Source organism: Muntiacus reevesi, chromosome 10, assembly GCF_963930625.1.
Source record: "Muntiacus reevesi chromosome 10, mMunRee1.1, whole genome shotgun sequence".
NCBI classification, from domain to species: Eukaryota; Metazoa; Chordata; class Mammalia; order Artiodactyla; family Cervidae; genus Muntiacus; species Muntiacus reevesi.
The window spans coordinates 16,623,239-16,638,148 of NC_089258.1; the positions used below are offsets into that span (position 1 = coordinate 16,623,239).

At 56.1% G+C, this 14,910-nt stretch overlaps 1 protein-coding gene across 1 annotated transcript; it reads right to left on the bottom strand.

The window, feature by feature from the left end:
* Window positions 1-239: 239 nt before the first annotated feature.
* Window positions 240-11,918, bottom strand: NINJ1 (ninjurin 1). Its single transcript, XM_065946697.1, has 4 exons — window positions 11,736-11,918; window positions 2,954-3,179; window positions 1,959-2,121; window positions 240-832 (listed from the first exon to the last, which is right to left on the bottom strand). The coding sequence occupies exons 1-3, from the start codon at window positions 11,808-11,810 to the stop codon at window positions 1,967-1,969; spliced, it is 456 nt and encodes a 151-aa protein (XP_065802769.1). The 5' UTR covers window positions 11,811-11,918; the 3' UTR covers window positions 240-832; window positions 1,959-1,966.
* Window positions 11,919-14,910: the final 2,992 nt, after the last annotated feature.

Here is a 14,910-nt window from a genome sequence, read left to right on the forward strand (position 1 = left end):
CTGCAGGAAATGTGGGAGTGCTAGAACTCTTCACGAGGCTCTGGTCAGGGGTCACTGAGCTGACTGCCCCAAGGACATGCATGTGGGGGTGATGTCTGGAGATGCCAACAAAGGCTGCTCCTCCCACAGACCACAGGCTTGGAGGCAGGGAGCGAGGAGGGCTGTATAGGCTGGGGGTCTGAGGGGCCCGGTGCAGCACCCAGGCCTGGTGGCAGGGAGGGTGGTGCTGGGAGCCACACGAGGAGAGGAATCAGCTTTATTGGTTATTTATACATAGAAAAGTGGGGGGCTCAGATCCCCAAGACGGGGCTAAAGCCCTGCCCAGTTACTGCTGGTGGAAGGTGTGAGGTCTGGGTCAGTGGCCACAGTGGGGGGCCCACAGGGTCACTGATGGTCTATAGTCCTGGGTCAGGAAGTGCAGAGGTCACAGGTCACCCAGGGTGGGCAGCGCACAAGGCCAGGACGCTGCTGCACTGGCAGAGGGCAGGCATCGCCTCGTCTCTCTGAAAATGTCCCAAGATGGGGCCAGCCCCTTGACCCCTATCCTTGGGCCTGCTGCATGTCCACGCCAACGATGACCCTTGTTGAGGGCTCACCAGTTCCATCTTCTGGGCCTGGCCACTCCATGCTCCAGGAGGAGGAGCAGCTGAGGACGGGGCAGGCCCTGTGTGGCCAGAGTGGCCTGAGTACGTGTGGCTTATTTGGATGCATTCCAGCCGGGCCAGCCTGGGCTCCGGTGGTTTAGGGGAATCCCGTGCACAGGATGATGGGCCTCAAGGGTGAGGCACCTCCTGTGTCTAGGCAGCTGCGGCCAGGCACGATCCAGGGGCACCTGCATAGAAGAGAGAGGAGAGGCATGGAGTCACCAAGGCCAGAGGAGCCTCCAGCTCTGTTCTGGTGACCCTGCCTCAGCGTGGTGTCTGCTAACCAGCCCATAAATGTCAGGGCCACTCTGACTCCAGAGTCAGCCCATTCCTGACCTGGGAGAGCCACAGTGTCTCGCCGTGGGACACTGTCAGGGTTTAAAAGCCTGGCCTGGCACGCTCTGACAGGGTAACCCTGAGAGCAGGGGCTGGTGGGTGGACCTGTGCCGTGGGGACCTTGGGGCCTCCTCACTAGGCTGATGCTTGGGGAGACTCAAGACTCAAGACTGATGCTTGGGGAGACTCACAGCAGGTGATTAATAAATGGCCCAGTTGTCATCCAATGAGTGAGGGAGCAGGCTGGCATCCAGAGGATTCCACGAGGGACAGACTGAACAATCTGGGGCCAGCAGCTGGGCAGTGAATCGATGCCAGGTGGGGCCAATAGTGATGGCGGGGGCAGGTGGAAGCCAGATACTCACCACGGGGCCACACAAAGGCCCTGCTCCCAGCATCTTGCTTCATCGTCCACTTGGTCAATCTGGAAGGTTTGCTCCTATGTCCCTGACACACAGGATTTTGCTGTGTAGAGACAGTCTCCTGTCCACTCTGCTGTGGATGGACAGCTGTCTGTCTGTGGCACCCGCCTCGCCTCTGTGGCAGGCCTGAGGACTGCTGGGTCCAGGGCCCTGTGGACCTGTGTTGTGCGACCCTGGCCAGGACATGTGTCAGACCTGCCAGCCTTCTGTATCTGCCCTCGTGACAATCCGGGTTGCCTGCGTGTGAGCCCCCGCAACCTCCCTATAGGAGGGGCTTGTTGAGTGTGTTACAAGGCTCACTTGACTTCCTTGTGGCTTCTGCTCCCAAGTGGGGTCACCTTGGGCAGGCACTGGGTCTCTCTGAGCAAGGACAGTGGGCTGAGTATGGTGTAAGGGTGCACATGCCCAGGGGCACCCACCCTGCAAGGTCTGGGCAAGGACAGATGCAGTCACGGGAGGTCTGCACAAAAGACCCTGAGTTTCCCACGCTGAGTCAGCAGCCCAGTGGGGTGAGCGGGTGGAATAGACCCTGCTGCAGATGGCCCTGCCAGCTCACCTGAGCCCCTACTGCCGGGGCGCCATGTCCATGGTGGGCTTCTGGACACCAAAGGCAGTGATGAAGATGTTGACCACGACGATGATGAAGACCAGACCAGTGGCCAGGTTGTTGAGGAAGTCCAGCTTGGCATGCTTGGCAGGGTTGTTGAGGTCATACCTAACTGTGAGAGGAACAGGCACTGCCCAGGGCTGTGAGATACCATGGGGCCCTCTTCTACGCCCCCACACCCCCAGAGAGAGACATGCCTGCTTTAAAACTGCCAAAAACGGGGCCTGGCTCAGGCAGTCTGGTATCTCTGTGCTGCAGAGAGATCTCTGCTGCAGCCCCGCTTGCTCTGTGAAAAGCAACTCAGAGGGGCCTGGCACCTCATCATGAAGTGGAAGGTGTGGAGGCCCAAGGCTCAGGCTTGGATTCTAAGGCACAATGTACTGCACACACATAGGCACGCACCATTGTGAGCACTGGCGTGTGATAGTCAAGCCGTTCCCACACGTACCCAAGGCTGTACTTATGCTCACTTTCTAGGCAAGGAAACACAGGCCCAAGAGGTCACGTAACCTGCCTGAGGTCACACAGCCAGGCGGAGGCAGAGGGGAGCTCCAATTTTTTCTGCTTCTACATCTGACCCTCACCTGGGGGGCAGGACCATCACCCGATACCTACGGACCACCTAAGGACTAGCGGGTACATAGTAGGTGCCCAATACACGTCAACAACATGGTTATGATGTTTTCCTGTGTCCTCAGCTTGGGTGAGTGGAAGGATAGGGACATGAGGGGCCCTCTGGGGGCCACAGTGGGAGCTGTTAATACATTTTGGACCACCTGGCTTAGTGAGGTGGGCTGGGGCTCCCGTGAAGCTCGTGAGGGCCTGCAAAACGTTCAGGCAGATAAGTGACCCATCCCAGAGTGTGTGCAGGCAGAATCAGCTGGCTGTAGGAGAGGGGCACCCCAGGGCCCTCCCACGGCTGCAGCCCCTGCCCAGGCACGCACCGAGGAAGATGAGCAACACGCCCACACCAATCTGCAGCACGAGGGAGATGGAGATGAGGACCACCAGGGGGATGAAGAAGGCGAAGCCAGTGCCTTGCTCGATGACAGCCTTCAGCTGGGAGGCGTTGGCCATCAGCAGTGCGATGTCCAGCATGCTCTCGGCTGCGCTCTTCTTGTTGGCATAATGGTTCATGTTGATGGGCCGGTTCCTGCCCCAGCGGCTAGGCTGCAGGGAGCAGGGTGGTCAGGCCAGGCTCTGCAGCAGGGGGCTGTAGGCCCGGGCCCACCCTGGTGTCCCCTACTTTGAGCCTGGTCTCCTTCCTAGGTACTGGCAAGAAGGTGGGGGTAGATCAGGTCAGCAGATGAGGCTCGAAAGGGATGTGCTGCTTAACAGAACAATAGGCCCAGAGAAGAAGACTGTACAGCCCTGCAAGACCCACCCTAGGAATCAAGTCCTGGAAGAGAAAGGAAAGAAAACACAACCTCAGCGCACTCTGGTTTTAGACGGGAAAATGCTGCCAACCATCTGCCTGCCATGGGTGGGGCCGCCTGGCAGCCTCCCCTGCGTGCCCCTGCCCGCCCTTCCCTTCAGGAGGTGACTGGTGCCAGGGCGGGAAGTGACGTGACAGCAGCTGGATCTCAGATTTCCACACACTCACCCACATAAGCCTTCCTGGGATGGCTGATCCACCCAGGCCATCTCCCAGCTGTGCGGGTACACAGCAGGTGCTCAAGAGATGCCTCAGTATTCTAATCTACAGCTAAACTTAGCTTCTTCTTCCTTTTTTATTAAAAACAATTTTAAACCACTTTACTGAGTGAGATGTGAGTGACACGAACAACCTGAGGAGTTTGCAGCTAAGTATACACCATGACACCACCACCACACCCAGGCCACCACACATCGACCCCTCCAGAGTCTCCTCCTGCCCCGTTATTACTAGTATTTGTGATAAGAAACGTGAGGTCACCCTTAGAGTGCCCTACTGGTCACGACGTGTGGCTCCCTAGAGCTTCTCCTGCCTTCATGTTTGTATTGATAAAATGCGAACACAAGTTCAGATACCTCCCTCCCTCACTTTCCGCCTGAGAACATCCCGAGTCCTGAAGGCCAGGCTCCTGTCACTCCCAAGTGCCCTCCATGCCTCAAGGCCCCACCCCGAGCTGACTTTCTCTGCAGGCTAGGTTCTCTCCAGGGGCAGGAGCAGGGAGGGGAGTTAGGCAGGAGAAGGCTGGCCTCAGAAGCTGGAGTCCAGGCCACACAGACCGCTCCCCAAAGGGACTGGAGTTTGCCTCTGGGACGGCTGTTTCACTTGAAGGCAACTCTAAGCTGCCTGGCCTCCCCTTGGTAGCCAGCCCGTCTGCCCTCTTCAAGCTGCCCCTGGCCAGGCCCCTCCCCAACCTCCCAGAACTAACCTGGACCCCTCAGCCCTGGCCCCTTGTCCACAGGCCTCCCTGAGCCTAGGCCTCCTGGGGCCATTCAGGAGATCTTATTTCTAAACTCATGAAAGATGCAGGGATGGGAGGTGGGAGTTCTGGGGAGGGCAAACCTCTACTTTCTGTAGTTAGAGAAAGCATGGAGATTACAGAACTATACATATCATGGAAATTACAGAAATACAGAAGTAAAACTACTTTTACATTATATCTTTTTTTTTAAATTGGAGTATGTACAGAACAGACTTTTGGACTCTGTGGGAGAAGGCGAGTGTGGGATGTTTTGAGAGAACAGCATCGAAACATGTATATTATCTATGGTGAAACAGATCACCAGCCCAGGTAGGATGCATGAGACAAGTGCTCGGGCCTGGTGCACTGGCAAGACCCAGAGGAGTCGGGTGGAGAGGGAGGTGGGAGGGGGGATCGGGATGGGGAATACGTGTAACTCCATGGCTGATTCATGTCAATGTATGACAAAACCCACTACAGTATTGTAAAGTAATTAGCCTCCAACTAATAAAAATAAATGAAAAAAAAAAAAAAAAAAAGAATAGGTTTGAAAATTGAAAAAAAAAATAAATTGGAGTATAACTGCTTTACAATGTTGTGTTAGCTTCTGCTGTCCAACAAAGTGAACAGCTATATGTATACATACATTCCCTCCCTCTTGAACCTTCCTCCCAACCTCCCCACCTCCCCATCCAGCCCTCTAGGTCATCACTACATTGTATCTTTTAGAGTTTAAATTTAATCTAGAACAACAGGCCCAGGAGGGAGAGCATGGGAACAGAGACTCCCGTGTCCTGTGTTCCCTCCGTGTCAGCTATTCTTAAGCAGCAAATCCCCCTGGTTTAAAATTCTAGACCCAAGAGCTCGCTGGGAAAGGCTTCTCTGTCCAACCCAGTGCCGTGGCCCTGCTCTCTGGGAAATTCCATGTGCAGCCTCTTTCTTTCTTCAAGTGGGGTCTCTCCTTTGCCTCCATGCCAGGCCTACAACTGCACTCAGAGCTGGGTGGGTCGCCCGCCTAGGCCAAGAATACCCAGGGCACATCACTCCTCCCCAGGGTCTGTGCCCCACCTCAAAAGCACCCAGGCTATCTCCCAGCTCTGCTCTTGTGAAGTGGCCCAGCTGGCCATGCTCCATCATGTATGTGCTCCACTGGGTGCAGGCATCCTGGAGGCCCTGGCCTGCTGGCCATGTGCCCATAAGTTTCATAAACCAGGAACACCAAAACATCTTCCCTTGAGGCCACCCTGGGGCCTCATCCCAATCCCCAATCCCAGAGAAAAAGCCAGGTGCAGGTCTTCTAAGGAGCTTCCACCTTCTGGGGGCAGGGGAGCTATACATACACAAATACACACATTCATGAGCATATACACGCCATACACATGCATCTATACACACACACAGAGAAGCACAATATATATAAGCATGTACGTACACACTAACATGTATACATGCTACACATGCACAAGCACACATGTAGATACACGTACACATACATGTACACACATACATACAATGCATATGTGTGTGTGGATTAACAAACACACACGCGGCTAACTGTGGAGGCTTCTGGGCAGGAGGGAGCGTTCCTCTTTTACTTGAACTCTCTTGAGCTGTATAAATATTTCGCGCCTATGCAACCACACACGCATTCAAATACACAATGACGCCAGCAGCAGCAGCGTCCCACTGCCCTGCACGTTGGGTGCCCAGGGCACAGCCCGTCATCCTATTCACCCTTCAGCTCGGCGCTTTCCTCCAGGGAGTCCCTGTCTTCACAATCGCTTACCAGGGGCAAACTGAGGCTGTACGGGGAGGAAATGTGTCCAAAGTCAATAGGAAGTGAGGGCTGCACTGGGATTTGATCCCAGGTCCCAGGACTCTGAAGCTCTGAGAGCTGACTCCACGGTCTCCTCCGGCCCTGCAGAGGGGGCTGGGGTCAGGGTCACCTGTGAGGCTGAGTGCTCAGAAGTCCCCCGCCCCCGCGGCGGCTGAGCGCCCTAAGTGTGCAACAGGGCCATGGAGCAAACGTGCCAGGAGGTTCTGGGGGGTCTGGTCACTGTCTCAGGGCCCCTGGGAGCAAGCAAGGTCCTCAACCCATATGCCCCTCCTGGCCAGGACATTTCCTGCCCACAGAGCCATCTGCTTCCTATTCAACCCATGCAGTGATAAGGAGCACTGGCCAGAGGCTGCAGGCCAGACGGCTGGTGGGGAGGGGGTCTGGTCAAGCCCTAGCTGACTACAGGCTTGCAGTGTAGCCTCGACAACATGTTCCCTTCACTGGGCCTCAGTTTTCCCATCTGGACACCCTCGGCCACAGTCTGGGAAGTTCTGCCACCCACCAAGTATACTAACAGTAAGAAAGAGCACTGTTCTCCCATTCTACAAAGTGGAAGACTAAAGTTCAAGGGGGCTTACTCAGGGACACCATGAGGGAGGGGCAGATCAGAATTGAACCCAGCTTGTCCACCTTGAAGCTAAGGGCCACCCAGGACACGGCACAGCCTCATGTCCACACTGGGAGGGGGTCCAGGACGCTTTATGTGGTAGGGCCTTGGGTGGGGGGCGGATTTCAGGGTTGATTCACTTTCCTCATGCCTGGCTTTGGTACCCCAGGCCTTCTGGGGAGGGGCTTTGATCTGTGGGGATAGCTCTGGGCCCGAGAGGTGACCACTGTACAGATGAATCCCAGGGAAGGTGCTATCCTGAGGAGGTCACCCAAGTTGGGGGGAAGTCAGAGCCCATCCTGCACAGGTGTGGAGCTTCACCTCCCCACCACCCACCTGCCAGGAGTCACACTTGGGACCCTCCCACTGAGACCTCTGCCCATGACTTGGGCAGTGCAGGGAACAAACGCCCAGTTTAATGTGTCCCTGGGGCCAAGAGGAATTCACTGAAACCCCAGTGGCATCTCAGAAGCTGAGTGAGCTCAGGGCTGCCAATTTTTTTCTTTTTTCTAAAAGCCATGAAGGAGCCTACAGGGAAGGAGCTGGTTTTGGCAGGGGTGCCCACAAGGCTGGCTCCTTGGGCCCACTTTCTGTGGATAGAGTGCCTCACCCCAGTCATTTGTACACAGGCAGCTCGCAGGGACCCAGGCCACCTGGCCCAGGGTCACACTGCACTGGGCAACCTCAGCTTGGACAGGGAGGCAAGTTGGAACAGAAGCGAGATTCAAAACAGGTCTGCAGTACTCAGAGTACCCAATTTCAACACAGTGCATCCTCCAGTTCACCCTGGGCTTGGAGAGGCTGCCCATGGCCTCCAGCTGGGCCCACGAGGTCTGGCCCATCCTCAGCCTCTTGGTACACCCTCTGCTTCCTTGGGAGATGAGGGCAGGCCAGGACCATGGCTGACTGAACCTCTGCAGGACCTCAAGGTTTGGGTTGTGGACTTCCTCCAATCCTGCCTGCCCCCAATTCTGCCACTGACTCCAAATCCCAGGTACAAGCACAGAACAAGAATCCCACATGGGAATTCCTGCCCCCCTTCCCAGAGCCCAATTTCACATCTAAAGAACGAGAGACCAAGGCCCCCCAAATCTATGAGGCTCATCAGCTGCTCTGGGAAGAGGTGGGATGTGGATGTGGGCCTTCCCTTTATCATCTCCACATCCTGCCACACCACAGACCAGCAGAGTGACTGGTCTGTGCTGTTTCCTCCGCTATAAGATGGGCAGGCGGGCATATGACGGGGAATGAATGAAACGCTCAGAAGCCCAGTGGCTGGTTAGAACATAGCTGGTGCAGGGCAGGACTGGATGTTCCTCTTCCTCGCCACTCAGCCTCACGGCCTTGAAAGGCTGCCTCCCAAGTGAACTGTAACCATTTGTAATTAATTCTATGGTGAAAGTCCATAACAAGGAAGAGTGAGGACTAGCCCAGAAACTGCAGGAGCTGAGTGAAGCCCAGCTCAGATGCTGGCCATTGCAGCCACTCCTGCATAGGGCCACTCCCCTTGGGCTCCATGGGCAACAGTAGAAGTGGGGGCTCTGGAGTCCTCACTTCTGGGCTGGGACCTGAGAACCCACCAAATAGGATCTGCTGGGGCCGAGTACGATCTGTCTGACCCATCAGTGGGGGGCAGAAGCTGCTACTGTGTCCACTGCTTGGGCTCAGCGTGAAGGCACCCACCCCAGGTCACACTAGCTCATTCCTGCACTGTCCCCCCACCATCTGTGCCCAGCCAGCCTCTGGAGGTCTCTTGCTCCATTCTGAGTTCCTGGCAGGAAGTTTCCCAGGGTTGGGGTGGAAGGTCCTCGCAGCAGCTGAGCGGCGTTGGGTAGTCCTGCTTCCTGTGGGCTCACCACTGACCAGGAGTGACCGCGTGGCCACGTCAGGGTTGCATTTTGGAACATGGCCAAGACCCCGTCAGCCTCGGGATCTGCCAGGAGAGCAGAAATGAGAAAAAGAGCAAACTTGGAACTTCCCTGGTGATCCCGTGATTAAGACTCCACAATTCCAAGGCAGGGGGCACAGGCTCAATCCCTGATCGGGGAACTAAAATTCCACATGCCAGCTCAGCAAGGCCACAAAAAGTTTAAGAGAAAAAGAGCAAACCTCTCCCAACAGCTGAGGCTATGCAAGCAACCCTCCCTCCCAGGACTTGGTTTCCAAGCCCAAATGTTGCCCTACGAGCCTCACTGCACCCTGTCCTGCCATCGCCTTGCTGTGTCCTCAGCTGGATATAGCCCCAGAGTCTGCTGCAGTGTCCCAGGCAGCTGCCCCCTCAGATAAACCCTGGGCATGGCCACATTTATTTTCACAATATAACTAATGCTTCTTATTTCTTCTGCTGCCATTCAAAAGTGAGTTAATTGACTAAAGACACCAACTCACTCCAGCAGGGGCCCTGAGCAGACTGGCCTTGCATGGAGGCCACAGGGGTAGGCAGCACATGGAGGAGGACATCCGTGGAGCTCCCTCACTGCCCTGGCCTGACAGCTCATCTGCCCTTGGATTATACATACAACTCTCCTCTGAGCCCAGTCACCCTGGGACGTGAGTGATTCTTCCCCACTCTATAGAAAAGGAAATTGAGGTTCAGAGAGAGTCCATACTTGCCCAAGGCCATGCGGCAGGGCATCTTGAGACTGATGGGGGCTCTGAGCTTGGTCTCCCAGTCAGTCTTCCCGCAGCCAGGGGCACGCTGAGGACATCGTGGTGACTCAGCCCACACATCCTGTCTGGGGGCTCTTGCTCAAGTGGGGATATATCTGAAGATCCTGGGATTTTCCTCTTCCCAGCAAGCCTTTCTACCCCTCCTCAAGCAGGACCGTGGGACTCAGATTCAGGCAGGGGCCACTGGGAGGGGAGGCTGTGGAAGAGCCAGGTGAGGTGCAGGGGGAGGGCCGTGCCTATGGCGGGGTGGGGGGAGAGTGGACTGCACCTGGGAGAAGGTGCTGCCCTTCCTAAACCCTGCCGGGATGTCATCTTCGAAAGAGGATCTAATTTGGCAGGCAGGAATGTGATAACTATGTGTTCAGTTTCCCCCAGCACTTCACACACATTAGCCCATTTAGTCCTCACCACAAGCCTCTGAGGGCTTCCCTGGTAGCTCAGATAGTAAAGGATCTGCCTGCAGGGCAAGAGATGCAGGTTCAGTCCTTGGGTCCGGAAGATCCCCTGGAGAAGGGAATGGTCACCCACTCCAGTATTCTTGCCTGGAGTATCCCATGGACAGAGAAGCCTGGCGGGTTACAGTCCAAGGGGTCACAAAGAGTGACACGACTGAGTGACTAACACTTTTACTTTCTTCATAACCCTCTGTTGGAGGTGCTGCTCTCATCCCCTTTCACAAATAAGAAACTGAGACACACGTGATGTGCCTAAGAGCACAGTGAGGCAGGTCCTGAGGGTGGGAAGCGGAAGGCAGAGGCTGGAGAGAGCAGTGTTGGGTGGGCCTGGACCCCAGGCTGGATAAGCAGAGCAGCTGTCAGTCCTGACTTTCTCTCCCAGAGCCTCCTTGCCTGTGACTGGAGCCCCCTGGAAGAATGTGTCCACTCTCACATGAGCGTCCAGAGCCTCCATGGCCTCCGCAGCTGGCAAGGTCTGACCTCCTATACCCAGCCCCGATGTACTTGGTCCAGCCGCTGGGCCCTTCTCCCACTGTTCCTCCTGCCTGGGATGCCCTTCCACACATACTCACACCCCAGGGCTGAGTGCCAAAGTCCCCACTGGTCAGGAAGTCTTCCCACCCACCTGTGTGTTCAGCACTCTGCCCATGGCTTCTCGGTCAGGACTGGTCTCGGCTCTCAGACTGAGTGGAACAGGGCTGAGGCTCCCGCAACTGGTCCCAAAGCCAATGGCAGTGACCCCTGAGCACCGGGATCCCTGCCTGCTGAGGGCCTGTTCCCCAGGCCAGGGCCTTGCTTGCCTCACATGTTCGCCCTCCACCCCCTTAACATGGCCTGTTACTACAACATCGCCTAGGACTGGTCACCCACACCTGAGCAGGGTCAGTCTCGGCCTTAGTCTGGTGTCCATGACTGAGAGGTCTCTGTCCCTGCCCCCATCCCCAGGGGGTCAGAAACTGAAAGAATGGCCAATGTCAACAAGTTACCAAAGGGTGGTGCTCAGGGCTGCGCCACAAACACAGGCCCTGGGGAAGTGCTGGTCCTGGGCAAGGCCGGTTACCAACCGCTACTCTGGCCCTGCTCCAACAGTGGGACGGGACCCCTGGGTGGGAGGGTACGGGATCTAAATGGGACCACTGCCAGGGCCTGTCCCCATGCTCACAGCGCTCCAAGGCCAGCAGGACGGACTGAGGCGCAAGAACCCGCGGGTGGAGAGAGGGGAGGAGGCCACAGCGGCCCCAAGTTCCCCATCGGGGCATGCACAAGACTGTGCGGTCGCTGTGGACACCGTAAGTGACGTAACTGTCTGCCCGCTGCTGGCCTGGAGCCCAGAGGCCGGGATCCGTTCCGCGACTACTCCCGGCGCGCAGCGAACCGGAGCAGAGGCAGAGCTGGAGCGCTGTGTGCGAGCCTGGAAGGCAGGGCCCCGCGGAAAGCCGAGTGAAGGTGGCGCCCAGGCCCCACGGCTGCGCAGCTCCGTGTGGGCGCTACCTGCCCCGGGCCACCTACGGCAGCCTGCCAACCGCCCGCGCCCCAGCCCAACCTTCCAGAGTGGCTTGAGCCCCGGGTCATCCCTGGGCTCCCCGCCACCACGCTGGCAAGGGGGCGAGACGCAGGGGGCATGGCGACCACCCCGACCCTCGCTGCGGACGCGGCGCGCAGCGGGTCGGCGCCCGTAGGTGCCTGGGAACCGCGGGCGCAGGGCTCAGAGAGGGCGGGCGTGGGCCAAGGTCGCACAGCGGCACGGAGGGAGGGGATGCTTACCGAGGCGTCTGGGGATCCGGGCGAGCTCGGGCGCAGGTCGCCGTTGAGCTCGTACTCTTCGGGGCGCGAGTCCATGGTGAGGCACTGGGTCAGCTTTGCTCCGGGTCTCAGCGTGGCCCGCGCCCCAGCCGCGCACACAGACCCCGCTGCGGGCCCGCCCACGGCCCGCCCCCTCCGGCTCGGCGCTCACAGTCGCCCTCAGACTCCGCCCACGGCCCGCCTTCCTCCCGCCCGGCGCACGCAGCCGCCCTCAGACTCCGCCCCTAACACTCTGGCGGAAGCCGGGGGGCGGGGCTTAGGCCGCTCGGGACTTGCCCCGCGTGGACCGCTATGGCAGGGGCATCCCGCGGTGAGTTTCCGTTCTGTTAGGTCCCCGACTTCTCGTGTTCGTGGTTACACACGTCGCCTTCTGTGTTCCTGTCGTGGACACTTGTAATCCATAAAACGAGGGCAAGAACCGGCTTTTCCCTGGCCGCTTCGCTAACCGCCATGAAGGCTAGCGGGTGCTGCCGCGGGTGTGGTTTTGTGTTTCCCCGGATGACGCTCATCCCGGGGGCCCCGGTGCAGCTCTCGCCAACACGTCGCTCGCCCCGCACACGAAACCTGCGAGCCGCCTGGGAGTCACATCCTCTGAACTTTGACCTTCTCTAGGAAAAGGGGACGTGAAGGCCTCTCACGCACTCAGAAGGGGGCAGAGAGCAGATCTTTGTGCCTGCCGCCGTTCATGGAGCAGCCTCTGTGTCTTCAGGCAGGGCCCCTTGTTTGGGGTGGCACCTTGTCTGTGTCGGTGCCAGCCGCTAGGGGTGGCAAAAGCATGTTTGTTCCTCCAGCCCTTGACTCTTTCAGTCCTTGTTTCCCGGGGTGCAGGCCTCTCCCAGAAGCCAGGCGGGTGCAAAGAGGCCAAGCATTATCTCTCTGGCCTGGTAGGCGAAGGTCTGGGTCTCTGTGTTCTGCCCTGACCCTGACCTGGCTCCCAGGACCAACAGCTTTTTACTCCTCCCAGTTGCACTGCCTACCTCCAGCCCCATTCCCGCCCCCACCTTCTGCCTCCTCTCATAGTGTCCGCTAAATTCTGTTAGCACAAGGCATTTGACCAAGGCCATGTGGGCGTGACCTTTCCCCTCCTGTTAAACCAGAGATCGGAGAGAGTAAGCAGCAGTGCCCAAGGTCGGGAGATAGTTACACTGGCCTAGAGCTCATTCATTCATCCTGTAACCAAAGTGCCTGCTTTATGCTAGGCCCTGTTGTAGGTGCTGTGGCCTGGAACAGGGTTATGGGGCAGATGGGAGGTGATAGGGGATAGCCTTGCAAAGCAGGGGTTACCCTCTCACTTGACATGGGAGGAAACTGAGGCATATCTGGGAAGAGACCTAGGAGGGCCATGCTCAGAACTGGGGGGATTGCGTGGATCTGTAAGCAGTGGACTTGCTCTCTTGGCTGGTCTAGCCAGTGAGAAATGAAATAGTTCCTGCTGTGTCAGTAAACAAGGATGCCACAGTCATCAGTGATTGCAGCCCTCCAATGTGAGCTAGTGAGCCCTAAGGGAATTCAGGAAGGCAAAGAATACCTGCAATCTAGCAGCCAGCAGACTACAGCCATTTCCTCTGGTGAGCCCTGAAGAAAGGAAGTTCAAGATGTGAAAACATAGATAAGCTCAGGTGCATGTGAAAGGAATGATTTCAGTGAGCACAGACTCTTGCATCTTCCTATAAATAGAAAAAGGCTGATTTCCTTAACTTGGGATGTCTCATTTTCTTTAAATAACAATAATCTTTTGATGATCAGACTACCTGCCCTTTGTTGCAAAACTTGGCTCCTCCCCTCACCTCCTGGAACCAGTTCTCTCAGGGTTACTTGAGATGCTGTCTCCTGGGCTAGAAGTGCTGAAAATTTCCACTGAATAAATATAACTCTCAACTTTTAGGCTGTGAGTATTTTTTCAGTCAACACCAGCCAGCAGGTGGGCATCCATGACTGTAACCTAGTGCCTGCCTCACCTGTGATTGCCCTCCACACCAAGACCTCCTTGTTTCCCCTTGCCTAATGCCTTACCCTTGCTGCTGCTGCTGCTGCTAAGTCGCTTCAGTCATGTCCGACTCTGTGTGACCCCATAGATGGCAGCCCACCAGGCTCCCCCGTCCCTGGGATTCTCCAGGCAAGAGTGCTCGAGTGGGTTGCCATTGCCTTCTCCGATCCTTGCTGCTAGAAGTAGATTTTTTTTTTTTAAAACAATCATCTTTTTAAAAAATGGTTGATTGATTTAATTATTTTGACTGTGCTGGGTCTTAGTTGTTTCATGCAGGGTTTCTCTAGTTGCGCCAAGTGAGAGCTACTCTAGTTGTGGTGCACAGGCTTCTCATTGCAATAGCTTTGTTACTGAGTCCAAGCTCACTCTGCCCACTGCCTGTTAGGCCAATGAATCCAAGAGACAAGGTGTTGTTGAGGCAAGGAATACGACTTTATTCTTATTCAGAAAGCTGGGAGACAGAGGAGATGGCAGACTAACGCCTCAAAATAACCATCTTGTTAGGATGCCAGGTTCTTTTATGAACCAGAGATGGGGGAGGTGAGGAAACAAAGTAAAAAGGCCACTTAATCTTGCAAGTATCTCCTAGAACAGCAAGCCTCAGGCAGAGTGATGTGTTAATTTCATCCTTCTTGCCATCTACACAAGCACAGCATTCTGAACAAAGGCACTTGAGTTAATAGTCAGGCAGAGGGGTAGGATTCTCTGAGGCAGGCCATTATATGTAATTATAATAATAAAAGCAACGGAAAGCAAGTTAAAGAAACCATTTCAACTTGGAGTCAGAATTGACTTCTCCTTGCAGCAGCTCATTAGTTGTGGTGTGTGGGCTTAGCTGCCCCATGGTATGTGCAATCCTCACAGGGGACAATGGAATCCTTGTCCCCTGCATTGGCAGTCAGGTTTCCAACCACTGGACCACCAGGGGAATCCCTAGAGGGAGTTTTGAAAGTGAATCTGAAAGCATGGAAAATGCAAGTCACCTTGGAGATTTATCAGAAAAGGGAAACTTCCTCTAAATCCTGCTTCAGGCCTTCCTCCTGACATGCTGGCACGTCCGCATCATTTGTGGTGATGGACAGGCTGGGGGCTGTGGGATGCCCACAGCCCTGGCTAAACCCAGCTGGGTATTTTCCGACTGTACAATGT